Here is a 20,558-nt window from a genome sequence, read left to right on the forward strand (position 1 = left end):
ATATATATATATATATATATATATATATATATATATATATATATATATATATAAAAATCTATTCTAGAATAAATCTTATGAACTGATAAAAAAAATGTATAGTCCCTACCAGATGGGTTCAAAAGTCGCCAAATATCTGCAAGACCAAGATTTTTACACATCCTGTGAAGTGTCACTGTTGCTCTAGGGGGCTTACACATGTTTGCTTCACTATGATCAGGGCCAGAGTGGGATTCATATTCAGCCCGGGATGTCATGTCCAAGTCAGCCCACACCCAAAAGGGGGGTTGGAGGTGAAGATGATAACAATAAAACAAGATCACAGCAAAAAATATGCAATATATGTAATTACTTGAAAATTATTTAAGCTCTCCATGTCATTATACCACATACGCCATTCACTAAGATTTTCACTTTGTCATAAGACATCACTGTATGTGTTGTAAAAATAAGTGAATGTTAAAGGGACATTTCCTCACCCTCATGCCATCCCAGATGTGTATGACTTTCTTTTGCAGAACATGAATGAAGATGTTTAGAAGAACTGTTGGTCCATTCAATGCAAGTAAATGAGAAGCGGTGAGAAACAGATCAATAATTAAGCACTCTTCTCTCTTAAGAGTTCTTCTTCTGTTTTTGGTGATTTACATAAGCATATCGCCCCATACTGGGCAGGGAGGAGAATTTATAGTAAAAAAAAAATTGATTTGATTGAGTTGATCTGTTTCTCACCCACACCTATCATATCGCTTCTGAATACATAGATTAAACCACTGGAGTTGTATGGATTACTTTTATGCTGCATTTATGAGATTTTTGTACCTTCTGAGTTCTGATCACCATTCACTTGCATTGAAATGACCAACAGAACTGAGAAATTATTCTAAAAAGCTTAATTTGTGTTATACAAAGTCATACACATCTGGGATGGCATGAGGATGAGTAAATGATGAGAGAAATTTCATTTTTGGGTAAACTAATTTTATTTTAAAGACTATCTAGGCACATAATAACACTATAGAACTTTAAATGTTTATAACTCTTTCAAGATGTACAGGCACACACTTTAAATGGTCAGTGCTTTGTATTTTAGATAATTCAAATAGCAACAGATCCAGTGAAACAATTAAGGTTGAGTGATTGTTTTTACATTTTTACATACCATTCAAAAACGTACCATTTTACAATGATAAAAGTGAAATAAAAGACTTAAAATAACACAGTTGTACTTTTCTTTTACTAGGAATGTAAATGTTCAGGACAAAGGCAAAATGGTTACTGTCTCTTTAAGAGGGTTTTATCGCATTATACAACATTGAAGGCACTCTGTGCAGTTTGTTTTGTTGAGTTTAATCTTTTGAGAGCTGTAAAGTCCCATTATTTTCATACCATGTTGTGCTGTTGCATCTGTGTTCATTTACTTTAAGTATTCTGTTATTTTGTGACAAAAATTTGCTATTATCATTCTGCACTGCTAAGGAAGAGGATTTCAGAGATTAATTGATTGAGATTGTGAGACTGCAGTCAGTATTAAAATTGTGATGATCTTTTAGGCTACCTGAAGCACGTTCATCCATTCAGCTATCAGTAGCCTATCTGTTCTCGATGGATCTTCCGTGATCCTTCCCGCACTGTCAAGTGAAGCAGCGCCACATCAGTTTCGTCTCTCACAGGCTACTCTCTCATTTGTTTGGGTGTGAGATGATAAAATACAGACTGCATCCGCTATAATAAGGAACGCAATTCTGATCCTTTAAATACCGGATGTTACGGATTGTTGGCAATTGTTATGCGACATATGATGAAAGTTTGTCAATCAACATGCAGACCTAACTGGCCCAATTTTTGACCGGCCCAGCGGGAATTCTCCCGATCTTCCCGACTGCCACTCCGGCCCTGACTATGATCAAGGACTGAGTCCATCAATAAATTAAAGTCTCCTCCTAATATTATATCATGAGGGGTGCCAACGGCTTGCAACAACCCTTCGTGATCTATAAAAAAGCCCTGATCATCAGCGTTAGGTGCGTAAATATTAGTCAAAATCAACCTTTGCCCCTGAATGTCTGCTAAAACAATTATGACTCTTCCTATTTTATCTGTTTGAGAAATTTGAATTGTAGATGTTTATTTATCAGTATAACGACTCCCCTACTCTTACTTGAGCCAGCACTAAAGAAAACATGCCCACCCCATATCTTCCCAAATTTTTCAGCTTCCTGTGTGGAAAGATGCGTTTCTTGAAGAAAGACTATATCATATTTCTTACGCTTAAAAAAAGAAATAACCTTCCTTCTTTTTATGGGGTGCCCTAACCCATTGACATTCCACGTGGAGAGAGATAATCCACTCATATTAACAATTGACATATTGATATAATAAAAAAAATAAATTGTGTGTCAAAAGCAAGATTATACAGACCACATTCCCCATTAATGCAACAATCAAACCGAACTTCCCCCCGAACAAAACAAACAGAAAAAAGAAAAGCATGCGCATTAACCTCTCGCACGACAGCGCCAACCGGCGTCAATCCCTCTAACCTCAAAGAGTCCATGTACGCATGCGAGAACCCCCGCGACAACTTTGCCATCGGATTGCTCAAGTATGATGCTTCTGCAAAGGTTTTGTGAGGCAAAATTACATAACAGAAAATACTTTGTAAAACAGACCCCAGCCAACAGGCAGAATAAACACAAAGAACATGTAGATTCATTCACAGAACTGTCTTGAAGGTGTGTTCCTCCACAAAACAAACTCCAGCTGATATAAAGCCGTTCAGTTTCCTCGGACAGACAGACAATTGTTCAGTGAGCCGGCTGTTATGAGTGCAGCAGATGATGTAATCATTCTAATGTCCTTTAAAATTACTCCACAAAACAAACTCCAGCCAACAGAAGGCGTACGCACAAAGAAAGATCAGATTCTTCCACAGCTGACCCGAAGGAGTATTATTCAACAAAACAAACTCCAGCCGCTAGGCGGAGCCAGCACATAAAGAAACAAAACAGGCATCCCGGTTCCTCGGATTATCAAGAGTAAAATTCACTCGGAGGCCAAAAAAATAAAAAATACATCATGACTTACTCAGTCCATCAACTTTATAAAAGATGTCCTTTATGTGAGCATGTTGATATTTTTCAGTTATCCATAGTGTCCATTCTCAATCTGGCCGGGAACTTCAGTGTAAAAGCGATCTTCCGTCAATGCAAAAGTTTCTTGGAGTGTCATGCCACAAAACAAACTCCAGCCACTAGGCGGAGCCAATGCAGAAAGAAACAAAAAATGGCGCCCAGCTTCCTTAGATAGTTGAGTTACTGAACAGCGAGTCAGTCCACTCACATAAGAAACGCTCAATGGTTTACTCACCCATAGTTTGTATGAAGGCCAGTGCCTTTTTGGGGCATAAAAATACTTTGCTGCCATCCTTGGTGCCTATTCTCAGTTTGGCCAGAAACATCAGTGCAAAAGCAATCTTCCATTGATGTAAGAGTTTCTTACATTCCTTGAACCGATCGCGTTTCTCTCTAAAAGAAAATATTGTGATTCTTCCGAGAAAGCTTTCCTTTGCTCCTTGCCTGGCGCAACACGAGATCTTTATCGGATGATCTCAGAAATTTGGCCAGAATCGATCGGGGCCTTCTCCCTCAGCAGATCTGCGAGCCGGGACTCTGTGAGCTCACTCGATTTCCAGCTTATGGCCTGTTATGTCGAGCAGACTCGGGAAGAGCTTGTCTAAGAATTTCACCATATCTCTGCCCTCTTCATGTTCAGGAATTCCAACAATTCGAATATTGTTCCTTTGATTCCTATTTTTGAGATCTTCCAGTTTTTTCAAAATAAATTCCAAGTCTGTTTTGGACGCGGGCGGATTAGCGGATAATTCCCTTTCTGATGATTCCAGACAATCGATTCGTTTCTCAACATCTGTCACTCTCGTGTCCAACTCCGTAATAGATCGACATATTACAGCGAGATCCTCCAAGTCAGCAACAACCTTCGTCAGCATCACCGAGATGTTGGACAGTTGACGCTGGATTTCATCTCCCGACGTGCCGTCCAAATCGAGTCCCCGGCTCGCAGTCCCGTCAGAGGCCTCAGCTTGAACACGTAAGTGTCTTTTAATGTCTCCAGAGTCTGAGGATTTTTACTTCTTTGCCATGTTTACCTCAAAGAGCAAAAATGTAACTGGGTGTATCGAATCTCACCGGTTATAACATGAAAATAATAAAAAAACCAGCAAAGTGCGCAGAGCTAGCCGCTCACACATCATCTTCTCGCATGGGGTCACGTGACCCCCCCAGATCTGAAATATTCTTCTTAAAATCTTAATTTGTGTTCTGCAGAAGAAAGAAAGTCATACAGTGGGTATCCATCCAGAGTAAGCTTTCTGCTGCCACACTCACCAAGTTAATGAGTCATAAGCAGCTTTAAACCGCTAAGGGGAGCTATAATCATAGAATTTCAACAGGCCAGAGGTGAACGCCTCAAAGCTGTTTCTCGCAACGGTACAACCATTTAGTTTGAGAGAGTAATGCTCGTTTTTCCAACCTATATAAAATGAAGAAGAAGAACAACAAATACTGATTTGCTGGAGGGATGCAGCAATGATGACCATGATGAAGACTTTCCTACAACATTTAGCGTTCATGAGAACACCCATGCATTGGGACCTACTTGTTTCCATTTATTCATTCACATTTTATTACAGAGAATTATCATTTGTGAGTATTTTTATACATATACTATACTTTTTGAGCGAGCATCATTAGGCAGCATATTCAAACAATAGTAACTTCCGAAAACTGTCAAGACGCTGAGCCTGTGCTTTAATTTAATGTGCCACTAGGCTAGCCAATATTTTCTATTTTAAACAGAATTACCAAATGTGAATTTATTAATTTATATGTATATCGGGGGGCCTGGGTAGCTCAGTTGTAAAATAAGCTGGCTACCACCCCTGGAGTTCGCTAGCTCACTAGTTCGAATACCAGGGCGTGCTGAGTGACTCCAGCCAGGTCTCCTAAGCAACCAAATTGGCCTGGTTGCTAGGGAGGGTAGAGTCACATGGGGTAAACTCCTCCTGGTCGCTATAATGTGGTTCGTTCTTGGTGGGGCACGTGGTGAGTTGAGCATGGTTGCCACGGTGGATGGCGTGAAGCCTCCACACGCGCTATGTCTCCGTGGCAACACGCTCAACAAGCCACATGATAAGATGCGCAGGTTGACGGTCTCAGACGCGGAGGCAACTGGGATCCGTCCTCCGCCACCCGGACTGAGGCGAATCACTACGCAACCACGAGGACTGAAAAAGCACATTGGGAATTGGGCATTCCAAATTGGAAGAAAAAGGAAAAAAAAAAAAAAAAAATTTTTATATGTATATCGTTGTATCATATGTTATATTCTCCTGGCAAAAACCCCCCATAAAAAACAGTTAACCAAATTATTCTTTATTGAAGCATCATATAAAATATTGTAAAATATTTTAATAAGAAACTCAATTTGCCATAACAAGAATGAAGCTGGAAGTATTGCAACAAATGTTATTTGAATAATATATATATTTCTGGCATCAAAATCAGACCCTCCCAGTCACCCCTAAGATAACATACAGTACATGTTACTTGCACCTTATAGTAAAAGAAAAATAGCACATTTATTAATATAATAACAATAAATGAGGATGATAAAAGATAAGATATAACTTGTAAAAATAAAAGGATATTGGAAAATCCACCGCTTTGATGTGTCTAAGCATTTGTTTTGAATGTTTTATTTGACTTTTAAGACATCTATATCAAATATTAATATTTATGTGAATATAGTATGCAATGTATAGTATATAGTATGCAATAACGGCATATCACATGTCAGTTGGGTACATTTTGCTTCAAGTTAAGATGAGGTAACTGTTCTCTGATGTCACAATTGAACGCTCGAGGTGGGTGTTAAAGGTGGGCTATTATGTACTTTTGGTGTTTCCCATCTCCCTTGCAAACACAGACAAAGGTGATGTGGGGGGCTGAGACACTTTAAAAGATTAAAGGAGATTTGTCTGTTTAGATTTTCATCCAGATCTTTGGAAAAATTCAAGTGAACTACCCTCATGCTGTTGTTCTGTATTAATGTAATTAAGCTGAATCATGATCTTTATCATGTAACCATGAACGCTGCCACCCTATGCTACCTACCTACCGCCTATGGTTTTACCTTTTAAAACACAATTGTTGCGACAAATATAAGAGTAATCAAGCTCTGCAATGATTGTGTTGGTCAGGGTTTAGGCATCCCCCCTTTTCAGCCGTCATCATAGCAAGAAGTCGCTCTGTAACCTGACAATTTTCTTTAACAAAGAAAATAATAATGGAAATAATTTCCATTCCAGCTGGGTCACAGAAAACAAAATGCAGCATCTGATTGCACCAGATATTTCAACCACTCCCTTGAGTTATACCATGATGCAACAAATGACCGTTGCTGATTGTTGCACAGTTGAGAAGGGAAATGTTGTAACTTAACCTGATTCGGTTTATGCTCACCAAGGTTGGCAGACTCTCTGGGGGGACCAGATGTGCTCGAGCCAGAGGAAGCGGGCAGAGATACAGGCACTGGTGTGACGACGCCCAGCGAGTCGCTGGAGTTGGGTGGTTGCACTGTTGCATCTGGCAATCCACCACTTGACAGATTTTTAACTGTTCCTGATGACGTATATTATCTGATATCCATGTTTTACATGCAGTTATTGTCATTGACAAGTTAACTATCTTATTTGATCTAGCTAGCTCTCAGTTACAGCATTCATTTGCATTAATTTGCAAGCCAGAGTCACTGATAGGCTATTCGTCAAATTCTCTGCCTACCACGTGTAAGTTACCTGTCAGTTTTTTTCCTGATTTGTTTTTATAGGCTATTTTATGATTAAAAACTCAATCAAATTCAAAATTAATATATATATAAATGTTATTATTTAAGATAATTTTTTTATTGAAATTTCCATCATGTTTTGTGCATATTTATTTGAACAATTAGTTATGTTTCTACCTCCTCTCAACACGCTTTGCTAGGGGCTTTGCCCTTTGACAAAATATTGATGTCAAATCGTGCAGAGGCATGAGCACAACACATTGGAAACACTGGATAAGTAACAATGCCGGTTAAGGAGTTTACATGCAATGCAAAGGAAAGCCTTTTAATGCATTTATATGACCACACACATTGTCAGTTTATTAAGCAAAATCGGTGTAAGAAAGCGTGCTTCAGGGTTAAGCATAAACAGGACCAACTAGCTTCGTGAAAAAGGTCTCAGAAGGTGCTGGTTTATTTATTTATTTATTTATTTATTTATTATTTTTTTACTTTAAATGGCACAAACATGTACTATGTGGAAGAGTTGTGAATAACTGCCTCAAGCCTGTAAATGTTTTTTTTTTTTTTTTTTTTTTTTTTCATGGATGCAATACTCATCCCTGCCTCCAGGGAGTATTTCACAGAGATGTGTAGAAATATGTGATAGAAGAAGAGTGAAGAAGATGCACAAGGAAGTATTGTTGTGTGTTCATGTTGATTTTGTCATTCCATCTAAAGTCCCGATTGAGGAAAGTTATTTTGTTCAACACTTATGTAAGTTGATAATTAAATATGGTAATACTCCTATGAGTACCTTTTTTCTGTATTGTTTAATCTCTGTTTCTCCAGATCTTGTGAGTAACTGTGCTGTATAATGGAAATGTTTGTTTGATGCAGGATTGTTTGAAACAGCTTTTGATGTCTGTTAAATTGACTTGTATAGTTTGTATTGGGACTTTTTTTGTGTATGACTGGCCTGTTGGAGACTTTTATTCTTGATGTTAAATTGGATTATAAAGGACATGTTATTTATACTCATCATCATTTCATCTCCTTCATCTCATTTAAAGCCTGCCTGCATTCATGTATCCACTTTAAATGAGACATCTGAGACTGGGGGGGGGTTAATCTCAGTTGCCTCCGCTTCTGAGACCGTCAGTCCGCACATTTTATCACATGGCAGGACAGGAGCTGCTCTGGTTGAGATCTGCGGTACAGCTCGGAGTTCAACTGAATGACACTCAAATGCGCCGTTGATGGCATTTATATATTCACTTTAAAATCTCTTATTTGGGCATTAAAATGTTATTGGAATTTGAAGTGCAAAATAATCACGATTATTTAGATCAAATAATCGCCAATGAGATGATTATTTAATAATCACGACAGGAATAATGATGGCATTTACTGCAACAATGGGATATTGTATAAATTAAGGAATCTGGTCCTTTTTTGGCAGATCTGCTCCTCCATACCACACAGCGATCCTGATTCACCCCGCAGTGAAAAAAGTTGGAATATAAAGAAGAACAACACCCAGTGTAACCACTGAAGTCTACTGACATACTATTGCAAAAATGAAGTCTGTTAAAGAGGAACAAAGAGGTTGGTGTCCATTCTTGATTCTTTATAATGGCTGTTGAGATCTATATCTAGATCCGGCAGCTGTAGTTATAAAAACATAGAAGCAGTAAAATTACAGTTAAATAAACAAATAATACCAGAATCAACATGAGAAAGAAAGAACTAACATTCAGCCGATCAAAGATCACATAAAGTAGATTATTGGCCTTTGCTTACTGGCATTAAATGGTGGTTCAATTGTATTTTTTATTTTATTTATTTTTTCACATTTGTCTCAATTTACTGTTCATTTTAGACTCAATTGAAGTGAATGAGAAAACTCAAGAACTGAATGACGTGGAGGAGAAACATCATGATCAAACATTTGATCATTTCATGACTAGTGAAGAACCTTTTACTGTCTCAAAGACTGAAATTATTTTTTCACAGAAAAGAACTCGAAAGACAAGAGACAAAAATTCTTTCACCTGCTCTCACTGTGGAAAGAGTTTTGCATGTAATGCAGATATTAAGCGTCACATGAAAATCCACACTGGAGAGAAGCCGTTCACATGCCTTCAATGTGGAAAGAGTTTTACACATAAGGGAGATCTTAAGCGCCACATGAGGATCCACACTGGAGAAAAGCCTTACACATGCTCTCAGTGTGGAAGGAGTTTTACACAAAAAGGAAACCTTAACACTCACTTAACATTTCACACTGGAGTGAAGCCATTCACCTGTCTTCAGTGTGGAAAGAGTTTTGCACATAAAGGAGATCTTCAGCATCACATGAGAATTCACACTGGAGAGAAACCTTTCATCTGCGCTCAGTGTGGCAAGAGTTTTGCAAATAAAGGAGATCTTAAGCGTCACATGAGAATTCACACTGGAGAAAAGCCTTACAGATGTCTTCAGTGTGGAAAGAGTTTTACACAAACAAGCCATCTCAAAATTCATCTGCACTATCACTCTGGATTGAAGCCATTTAACTGTGATCAGTGTGGCAAGACATTTCCGCTAGCATCACAGCTAAAGGTTCATCTGATAACTCATGCAAATGAGAAGCCATATGTTTGTTCTTTTTGTGGAAAGAGTTTCGTTACATCATCAATCCTGAAAGCACATGAGAGAGTGCATACTGGAGAGAAGCCATACCACTGCGCATCATGTGGAAAAAGTTTTAGCCAATTAAGCAATCTCAAACTTCATATGCGCTTGCATTCTGGATAAAGCAATTTAACAGTGTGGCAAGACAATTATGGGTGCAGCACAGCTAAAGCTACACCTGACATCTCATGCAAATGAAAAGCCTTGCGTGTGTTCTTTTTGTGGAAAGAGTTTTGTTGCATCAAGGAACATGAAAAACCATGAGTGTATACTTGAGAGATGCTGTTTAAATGCACTTCATGTGGGAAGAGTTTCAGCCTCTCAAGTAACTTAAGGACTAATAAAAAAATAAATAATACAAAAATTGTCAAACTGTGAGTGAGCAATGTTAATTTCAGGGCCAAATTTGACTAAACGTAATACAGTGTCAATCAATTCACTAGATCCTGTTTTGAGTACTTAATATGGTTACATTCACACACAGTTCAGTTATATATGAGAGTGACAACCGCATTCTATAACTGAACTGAAACACCTGCAAATTTCCAGGACTCACAACCGCATTCTCGGCAAACCCACGCTGTGTGAACGGAACCGTACTGCACAACTAGTTGTTAGTTACGTGATTTAATGTGAGAGAGCCAGGCTGCACTGTACACATGTGTCTTGTTAGTGTCATGTGGGGTTTCGTTTCTAAATTAAAATTGCACTTTAAACTAAACGCAAAAAGCTATAAAATAATGAAGCAATCAAAAAATCTTAAATAACCACCTCCCAAAATCCAAACATTTACCATCTCCAACGCCTCCATTTGCCATCACATAAGCATCCGTCAACGACAACAGGTGGAAAATTACTAATAGCCTACACATTAAGAACTGAAGACAATTATAAATAATAATAATTAAAAGATAATAATAATCAAGGTGAACGTGTCTTGTATTATTTTATGACATAATCGCTTTCGTCTTTGTTTCTTTAATAGAAAGATATTTATTACTGAACCTGCATGTTAACTGTGAACTGGTCCATGGAAATAAAGCAAACTAAACTCACAGTACCTCCTGAGATGATCGGAGATCATTTGCAGCATTCTCATAGATGACATTATCCATGCAAACAGTTTTCAGACAAACAAAACAGAGAAAAAAAGAGTGAAAACTCTTTAAATGCGCTTGTTACACGAGACGGTGTTCCACATAACAGGCTCGTGCTGCACGCCTCTGAACAAACAGCGAATCAGACACGAGCATTGGCAGCTTGTCTTTTGTCTGTTCTTAAAAATATAATAAAGTGTGTTACTTCAAGCTTGTGTCTTTGTGACTAACAGCATTTCTTGTCATGTGTCACTCCGAGACGTCTTACAGGTCGCCAGCCTGTTGCGGGTAGATGAGCAAAATTACCCGCGCATGAAATACCTGCATTTGGACAAGGAGCTCACAAATTCAGCCTTCTCGCATTTTGCGGCTGCCGGTGATAGTTTCACACCCTGGGCTACTGTTTAATATATTTGCTGGCTTCCCAGATCCATGGTTTTGCCATTTCCTGATATTGTCGATCATCGTCTGTCAATTGAGTGTTGCAATTGTCATCGGAATCTTTGTAAGATATCGTCGATATCTGATAACATCATCCTATCGCCCAGCCCTAGAGGACAGATGTTTTTTTTTTTTTTTTTTGCCAAAGGTGTAAGTAGACTTAGTTATTCTTGATTGTTTTTCCACCATTCCAGTGACCGACCAGTCTTTCTGTCAGTCAGTGGCTCCTGGAAATAACGGTCCAGCTTGTCAGAGAAGTTAACTCTGTCTTCAACAAAAGTTCCACGATGAGCTCCGAGAATGTCTGCATAATTTGATCAAGTCCAGGGGGTTCCTCTGTCTCTCTCCATACTGTTTAGGACTTCATGGTCCTTAATCTCCTGCATGTGCAGTGGTGGTTATGATTGTTCTTAGGAAGTAGCATGTCCTTCCGTTAACCATTGTTTGGCCTTATTCAGTGTGTCTGCTGCTGTGAAGATATAGCCCTAATAGCGAGGATCCAGCAGTGTTGCCAGCATCAAACATTTGCTGTCCTCATTTTTTGCAAGTCTCTTTTCCAAGCTCTGCAACATTGCCTGCCATAGTGTTTTGATTCCACTGGTTGTGGGACCCTCATTTGAAATGATATCCCATTGCTCCGCAGTTGGGCATGTCATTTTCCCATGTTCCCCTACACACCCCAAAGTTAGATTGGGGCCAGCATTTTCAAGTGCAATAAGTGTTTTGGTCTTGTCTGTAACTTTTTTTTGTGCACACTGTCAAGAATGTCTGTGTGGTAGTATTTGTTATTCTTCAGGTTATACCTACAGCCAACAGTGCTGGAAGCCAACATCTGAAACTATTGAACAGAGATGATTGTCTGTGGCAATCATCTCTGTTATTAAAATGTTGATAACTTTGGACCTAGAATACAATTTCGCCATTTTATTTGAGTATAAAATATTTAGGTCAAAGTTATCTAAACTCTTCCCTGTGAGGCAAAGCTAGCAGCATCATCTTCTGTGCTTCTTTATTAAGAAAAATGTGGGAAGTCTTTGGGTGACCCCATATGTTTGTTGTGTCTGTACCTGGTGCTGGCTCAGTGATGTACTGCCATAGATGATTTGTTTTCTGTCCAGCCATCTAGCAGAAAATAAAATTCAAAATGCATAATTTATATGACTGTCCTGTTTAATATGTCAGTGTTTTTTGTGATAACAAATTCAACATGGCCATGAAAGTGATGCCCACTTTCAGTAAATCTGGAAAATGTACCATCTGGAATATTAGACAAATGTATAACTCTTAAAATTAATAATTTTGGAAAAAATGCTAAAATTTGATGTCCTCATATGTGGACAGCATGAATAAGTTGTGAAATTTTACAATAATACCAAGCTATAGAAAGTCAGATTTCTTATCAAATTGTTTACGTTTCCAGGAGTGTTGGTTATTCATGTTTTTGAGATGTTACAAACATTGTAGCTGATTTTCTGTAAAGCTGCTTTGGAACCATGTGTATTGGGAAAAGCACAAATAATAAACTATACAAATAAAAATTACTTGACTTTATTTGACGTTTATGTTTTTACTTTGGCAACAAAATCTCAATGTTCTCTCTTTGCACTGTCAAACAAACAAGAGATAGCCAGTACTGAAGCATTTTACCAATCAGAAATTAGCATAAATATAATTATTATAAGTAATGGCCAGCATCATCCATTCACTGCCAACCATGTTAAAATAAAATTAAGCATTATAAATTATGTATCTAAGTGCTTATTACCATTGTCCCATGTCTGCCAAACATGTCGAGTGGTCCAAACATCATCTGCAGCCTGACACTGAACTGTTGGCTGGAAGTTAGGAGTGAAATCACTTGGCTGCATAGGAAACCTAGAGTATGCTCCCTTGCTCCTTATTTAGTGAATGATTTCAGTGTGTTGTCTGCTTGCACTGGTCTCAAAACAGTTCAAAATGCAACTTATTTTCATCCAAACCCCATATAAAGCCTCTGAAAGCAAATGTTTTCAGCTTTTGGATGAACCCATTGATTCTCAATATGATAATGCACAGTGAAACTGGGATGCTGAGGCAAAGAATCTTTGACAGTCTGCTCATGACATCTGACCAAAAGTGTTATATGTGGACAAAGCCAAAGCGCATATAAATAATCATCGGTGGTGGTTGGGCACTGTGGACAGATGTTATTTTGTGTGTAACCCAAGTGGTGAAGTTTGTATGTTGTGATGTGTGTTCTATGGATAATGCTGTATTGGATCAGTCGAATTTTGTAACTGCAGGACATGAAATAAATGTTGTCACAGGCTGTTTGCCAGTTGATATTATGGTCTGTACGGATGTCAGTAATCCATTGTTGAATTGGAGCTGCTATGTGTTTGTTTGTGGATGATATTAATTTATATATTTGGGACTGTAGTCGTGCATCTTTCACCAAGCATTTAAGGTGGTAGTAATGGTTATATTGTCTTTATAACTAGGTGAAGTTTTATGGATTTGTTTGTAAATGGGAGATGTTTTATATCTAAATGTTGAATCAGATCATTTTCTGTATCTAACCAGGGAAGGTTTGAGTTATGGATTCAGTGATAGATGTAAATTAGCTTTTGAGAAAGTAGGGAGAGATGTTTAGGGCTCCAAGTTCTCTAAATTGTTTGGGCTTCTGGTGGGGGGTTGGCAATTTTATTCAGGGCTTATTTTTCTTCCAATAAAACTCCGATATTGCACTAATTAAAGATGAGAAAAAGCCTGGAGGTGGGGTGATGGGGATCATAGAAAAAAGGTAATTGTATGCTCCCTTTTATAGATTATATATGGCCAATTACAGATATGGGTAATTTGTTCCATCTTTCCAAGGTGTTTTGTATTTCTTGCAGTAGGGGGCGTGGTTGAGCTTAAACAGATCCTTTGAGTTAGGTGAAATATGGATTCCAAGGTATTTTATTGTTTTGGTCTCTATCTCAGCATCCCAGTCCTGTTTGGTGATGGGAAGAAACTCGGATTTCATGCAGTTGGAGTAGCTTGATTATCTGCTAAAACCACTGATCAGATTATGGACTTATCAAATAAATGACAATGGATTTGTTAAGTATACTGTAATAGAATATCGTCAGAATATAAACTGATATTATGATGGTGTGATTTAGATTGGATTCCAGAAATATTATGTAATTGCAGCTGCCAGGGGTTCAATTCAAAGTGCAGATAATAAAAGGGATAATGGGCATCCTGTCCAACAAACCTGATTACGTATTTATACTTTCGATTAGGAGACATTCCTCAGAAATGATTCTACTACTTCTAATGATGTATTTTGGTCAGTAGTATAGAGATGTGAGTAATACGATCTAAATAAATCATTAATTTCGAATGTATTTTGAGTTTTATTGCCAGATGGATCCGTAATTGATGTAGAAATAAATTTTTCAGTTTGCTGCTTTAGTTGATTTGCCAGGTATTTGCCAGTTTTATCTCCAAGTTCAAATTGCTGTTTGTCTGAGTTTAAGAAATATATGTTCTGTTCTTTTGTTCAATATATTTTTCAGGTCTTGTTTGGTCCTTAACAGTTCCTTGGTGATTAATTCTGTAAGCCCTTCAGTGGATAGAAGGTCTTTTCACCTAGTCCTGTAAATGTTTTTCTCTTGCTGACTGCTCTTTCTTGTTTCCCATAGTGTGCATGCAGATATACTCTCAGTGCTATCATGAGAATTTCCTTGTCCTTAAGCAATAAACTTATTAAATCGCCATCTAGGGGGTGGATGTGGCTGATAAATAATTATCGATAAATTCCCCTAAGTTAAACCCGGTCGGACAGGTGGGAATTTATCCAGATGTGTCGCTTTATTGCAGATATTGAAATAGGTTTTCAAGGAGCAGCACAATTTTCACAATCTTGCAGCAGTATGTAGCCATGTTGAATCTGCCTCTGTGCTCAAGTAAGCACACACCTGGCACATGCCCCAAACTCACGCCACTGGTTGAGCCAATGTTGCCGACACCAGTTTATTCCTAAGCCATTCATAACTTTACATCAATAAAGGAAAGCCGATTAATGCATTTACATGACCACACATTGTAGGTTTATTAGCCCTGTGGCGTCTGAGGCATTTTTTGTGGATTTTGGAGATGTTTTGACATGCCCTGACATTTGTGCTTATTTCAGTAACATACACAATATTAACTGCATATTAATACTCAGTGATGCACCCACTGAGAATCAATTTGAAAGAGCTCTGGTTTTAGGGGATTCTGTTGTAAGGAACGTGGAAATAGAGACTCCAACCACCATTGTTTCATGCATTTACGGGACTCGAGCATCTGACATCAGATCAAATTTACAAGTGCTGGCTAATGCTAAACGTAGATTTTCTAAAATTGTTATTCATGTTGGCACTAACAATGTCCAGCTTCGCCAGTCGGAGATCACTAAAGATAACGTTAAAGAGGTGCGTGAACTACTAAACATTATATCTCTTTCAACCAAAGCACTAACTGTAAATGAAATTATTACAGATCATAGTTTGAATGCACTCTGCTTGACTGAAACCTGGCATAATCCAGATGAATATATTAGTTGAGGGTCTACTCCCCCAGGTTATTGTTAGCCATGAGCCTCGCCTGAAGGGTCGAGGGGAAGTGTTGCTACAATTTACAGTGAAGTTTTTGGTGTTACTCAGAGGACAGGATATAAGTCTTTTGAACTAATAATGCTTAATGTGACACTATCAAATATAAAATATTCATCTTCTGCCCTTGCTGCAGTATATAGATCACCCGGGCCGTCCTCCGATTTCATTGGTGAATTTGCCAATCTATCAGATCTGGTAGTTACTGTAGCTTTAATTGTTGGTGACGTCAACATTCACATAGATAATGAAAATGACACATTGGTGTTAGCATTTATCAATATTCTCAACTCTCTTGGAGTCAGATAAAATATTACAGCACCAACTCATCACCATAATCATATGTTAGATTTAATTCTGTCATATGGAGTTGATGTTGATACTACAGAAATTCTACCGCAGAGCGATGACATCTCAGATCATTACCTCGTCTCTTGTTTGCTGTGATCAGCTAATGTCACTCAATCTACACCACGCTATCGTTCATTTAGAACTATTCTTTCTACCACTAAAGATTGCTTCACTAATAATCTTCCAGAATTATCTCACATACTCAGTAAGCCAAAAACTCTTGAAGAACTTGATGAAATAACAGAAAGTATAAATACAGTCCTCTCTAGCACTCATGATAGTGTCGCCCCCTTTAATTAAAGAAAAAAGCCCAGCATAGTACAATGATCACACTCAAAAAATGCAGCTTAAGTAGAAGAATACAAAATTAGATGTATTTTCGCGGTGCATGGAAGGATAGTGTCTCTAGCTACAGACAGGCACTAAAAGCTGCCAGGTCAGCATATTATAGCAAACTCATAGAAAATAACTACAAAAATCCTAGGTGTTTATTCAGTACTGTGGCAGAATTGGTGAGGAATAAAGCATCGACTGAACCAGATATTCTGTTGCAGCACAATAGTGATGACTTTCTTTACTGATAAATTAGAAATCATCAGAAATAAACTTGGAATTATGCAATCAACTGTCACTGCACCTCAGAAAACAGTGTCTCATAATTTTCCTCACAAGCAACTTCAGTCCTTCGCTGTCATAGGTCATGAAGAGCTAACAAAACTTAAAAAATCAAAAGCCACAACATGTATGTTAGATCCAATACCAACTAAGCTCTTAAAAGAGGTATTCCCTGTAATCTCAGAACCTCTTCTTAATTTAACTCCTTGATATCCTTAGGCCATGTCCCAAGAAACTTTAAAATGGCAGTTATTAAACCTCTTATTAAAAAGCCACAGCTGGATCCTGGAGTATTGGCTAATTATAGACCTATTTCAAATCTCCCATTTATGTCGAAAATACTAGAAAATGTAGTGTCATCCCAACTATGTTCATTTCTACAGAGAAATGGTATATATGAACAATTTCAGTCAGGATTTAGGCCCCATCACAGTACAGAGACTGCACTTATCAGAGTTACAAATGACTTGCTCTTATAATCTGATCACGGCTACATTTCTATTCAAGTGCTTTTAGATCTTAGTGCTGCCTTTGACCCGACAGATTACGACATTCTCTTGCATAGGCCTGAGAATTATGTGTGGACTTGCATTAGCATGGTTTTGGTCCTATTTATCAGAACACTACCATTTTGTATGAGTAAACATGGAATTTTCAAATCAAACAAAAGTATGGAGTGCCACAGGGATCAGTTTTAGGGCCTCTGCTTATCTTCTTATATATGCTTCCCCTGGGAGATATTATCAGGAATCGTGGAATAAGTTTCCACTGTTATACCGACAATACCCACCTTTATATTTCTCTGATGAAACCTGAACCTGATGAAATTTCACAATGTATCAATGAAATCAAAGATGGACAGAAATTTCCTTCTACTCAATTCCAACAAAACAGGGGTACTAATTATTAGACCAAAAACCACTAAAAAATAAGCTGCTAAAATACAATTTGACTCGATGGATGTACTGTTACGTCGTCTTCTACAGCAAATAACTTAGGTGTTATATTTGATACTAATCTGTCCTTTGAAAATCAGATTTCCAGTGTTTGTAGAACATCATTATTCCACCTCAGAAATTTTGCTAAGTTAGGACACATGCTTGCTGTTGCTGATGCCGAAAAACTAATTAATGCGTTCATGACCTCGAGACTAGATTATTGTAATGCATTACTGGGAGGATGTACTGCAAGTTCAATAAATAAACTTGAATTGGTTCAAAATGCAGCTGCCAGAGTGCTGACTAGAACCAAGAAATATGATCATATTAGTTTATTTTATCATTATTACATTGGCTATCTGTTAAATCTCATAAGTTTAAAATTCTGTTAACTACATACAAAGCTTTGAATTGTCTAGCTCCACAGTAATTAAGTGACCTTCTGTCATAATAAATTCCATCACATTCATTATGATCACAAAATTCTGGCCTGTTAATAGTTCCTAGAATATTAAAATCAACAAAAGGAGGTAGATCCTTGTAATGTGTAGGCAGGCAGGACAGGAACAAGCAAGGATGAGACGATGATGTACGAGAACCCAAGTGCAGTTATTTTATTAAATCCAAAGTGAAAACAAAAAGAAACCAAAAGACTAGAATAGACTTGACAATAATACAGACTGGACTAGATTATAAATGCTGCAATAACACAATACTTGCCAAAGGACTAGAGAACATGAGGGCTATAAATACAGACTAGGTAAACAAGTTAAAGACAACCAATGAAAATACAAAACTGATAACAAGACAATGAAACATGAATCAGTAACAAGACTACTAAAACATGAACCAATGAAAAGACTGATGAGACAATAAACCAATGAGAACAAGACATGAACAAGAGGGAAACAGGATAATCACATGACTAGACAAGGAAGTGAACTAGTTCCAAAATAAAAGACCTGAAAACATGAACAAAAACACATTTAAACACGACATATCCCCCCACAAGGGGCAGCTCTTGACACCCAAACATAAAACTAACAATAGAGTTCAGTAGGGAGCTGGGGGGTCCTTGAGGCATGGCCTGGCGGCCATGGAAAGAGAGTTGGCATCCTCATCTGCCACTCCTACAGTAAACAGTGAACCACTAAGACACAGGGCAAAATCAATGTACTGTTCCAGAGTCCAAGAAATTCCACCTCAGGGTAGCATGGAACATAAAGGCTCATTTACGCCCACATAGAAAAAGTCCTTCAGAGCCACATCATTAAAATCCACCTTGCTGGACAGAACACAGAAGTCTTCCACATATTTCTCTATGGAATGGTTTCCCTGGCTTAACCGCATGAGGCAAACTGCTGGGTTCATGTTGCGGTCGAGTATTCTGTAACATGTAGGCAGGATAAGAACAAGCAAGGATGACACAATGATGTGTGAGAACCCAAGTGCAGTTATTTTATTGAATCCAAAGTTAAAACAAAAAGAAACTAAAAGACTAGAACAGACTTGACAATAATACAGACTGGACAAGGTTGCAATAGCACAATACTCAACGAAGGACTAGAGAACATGAGGGCTATAAATACACAGGCTAAGTAAACAAGTTAACAAGACAACCAATGAAAATACAAAACTGATAACAGGACAATGAAACATGAACCAATAACAAGACTAAACTAATAACAAGACTACTAAAACATGAAGCAATGAAAAGACAAGACTGATAACAAGTTAACAAGACAATAAACCAATGAGAACAAGATACATGAACAAGAGGGAAACAGGATAATTGCATGACTAGACAAGGAAGTGAACTAATTTCAAAATAAAAGACCTGAAAACATAAACAAAAACACATTTGAACATGACAATCCTTTTCCTATTTGGCTCCTAAACTATGGAATGGTCTCCCTAACACTGTTCGGGACGCAGATGCACTCACTCTGTTTAAGTCTAGACCAGGGATGGGCAACTTTTTTTTTTTTTTTTTTTAATAAAAATTTTTATTGATTCAAACAAGCAGGATTACACAGACAGAGCATACACACACAGAATCAATTTATAAAATTGTATGTCCCACAATCTCTTGAAAGAAGTCGAAGTTCCATCCCCCAGACTCTGAATTAACAGGGAATAATACACTGATGCCTCATGACCTTTTCCAAAAGCAGAAATCACCTCTCCTAGAGTATCTGCTGCTTTAGGGGGGTGTATGCTACTCCCAAAAATAGTACAGAGCAAGTGGCGTAACTGAAGATACCTAAAAAACTGAGATCTGGGGATCCCAAGATCCCCTAAGAACCGCCTTAAGTGCCTCCCAAGCCACGCCCACAGAGAATACTGAGGACCAGTTGGTCTCCATATAAACATTGATTTCAGTCTTTAACATTTGTTGGAAATCAGGATTTTGCAAAAGGGACACATTAAGGTGCCAACTATATGATTTCTTTTACTCTATATGTGGCATCACCTCTAAACTAACCAGGGCATGATCTGAGACTAAAATGTTTCCAATTGAGCAATCCACAACAGATGAAATGAGGGATTTGGATATAAAAAAAATTTTTATTCTAGAATAAATCTTATGGACTGATGAAAAATAATGTATAGTCCCTACCAGATGGGTTCAAAAGTCTCCAAATATCCGTAAGACCCAAGATTTTTACACATCCTGTGAAGCGTCGGTGTTGCTCTAGGGGGTTTACACACTTTTGCTTCACTGTGATCAAGGACTGAGTCCATAAACAGATTAAAGTCTCCTCCCAATATTATACCATGACGGGTGCCAGCGGTTTGCAGCATCCCTTCAAGATCTATAAAAAAGCCCTGATCATCAGAGTTAGGTGCGTAAATATTAGCCAAAATCAACCTTTGCCCCTGAATTTCAGCTAAAACAATAATGACTCTCCCTAATTTATCTTTAGTCTGTTTAAGACATTTGAATTGTGAATGTTTATTTACCAATA

General features: G+C 37.9%; 2 protein-coding genes across 6 annotated transcripts in view; one reads left to right on the forward strand and one right to left on the reverse strand.

Annotated features, from left to right (window-relative positions):
• Window positions 1-20,558, reverse strand: part of LOC127440833 (gastrula zinc finger protein XlCGF7.1-like) — a 226,766-nt gene that overhangs the window by 35,884 nt on the left and 170,324 nt on the right. The gene's annotated exons all lie outside the window — the stretch shown is intronic.
• On the forward strand, window positions 6,558-12,604 carry LOC127440869 (gastrula zinc finger protein XlCGF8.2DB-like). Of its 4 annotated transcripts, XM_051697912.1 has the most exons (4): window positions 6,896-7,623; window positions 7,920-8,061; window positions 8,309-8,454; window positions 8,729-12,604. In XM_051697912.1, exons 3-4 carry the CDS (start codon window positions 8,427-8,429, stop codon window positions 9,643-9,645), a joined length of 945 nt encoding a protein of 314 aa, XP_051553872.1. In that variant the 5' UTR covers window positions 6,896-7,623; window positions 7,920-8,061; window positions 8,309-8,426; the 3' UTR covers window positions 9,646-12,604. The 4 variants fall into 4 exon arrangements, with proteins under 4 accessions (XP_051553869.1, XP_051553872.1, XP_051553870.1 ...); XM_051697909.1 differs by lacking the exons at window positions 6,896-7,623; window positions 7,920-8,061 and adding an exon at window positions 6,558-6,868; XM_051697910.1 differs by lacking the exon at window positions 7,920-8,061.

Source organism: Myxocyprinus asiaticus, chromosome 5, assembly GCF_019703515.2.
Source record: "Myxocyprinus asiaticus isolate MX2 ecotype Aquarium Trade chromosome 5, UBuf_Myxa_2, whole genome shotgun sequence".
Lineage (NCBI taxonomy): Eukaryota > Metazoa > Chordata > Actinopteri > Cypriniformes > Catostomidae > Myxocyprinus > Myxocyprinus asiaticus.

What these genes read in the sequence shown, in the direction of transcription:
- LOC127440869 (XM_051697909.1), top strand. Translation starts at nt 8,427, where the DNA reads ATGAAGTCTGTTAAAGAGGAACAAAGAG. An exon ending in TGTTAAAGAGGAACAAAGAG is followed by an intron (nt 8,455 to 8,728) that starts GTTGGTGTCCAT and finishes TGTTCATTTTAG; the next exon opens with ACTCAATTGAAGTGAATGAG.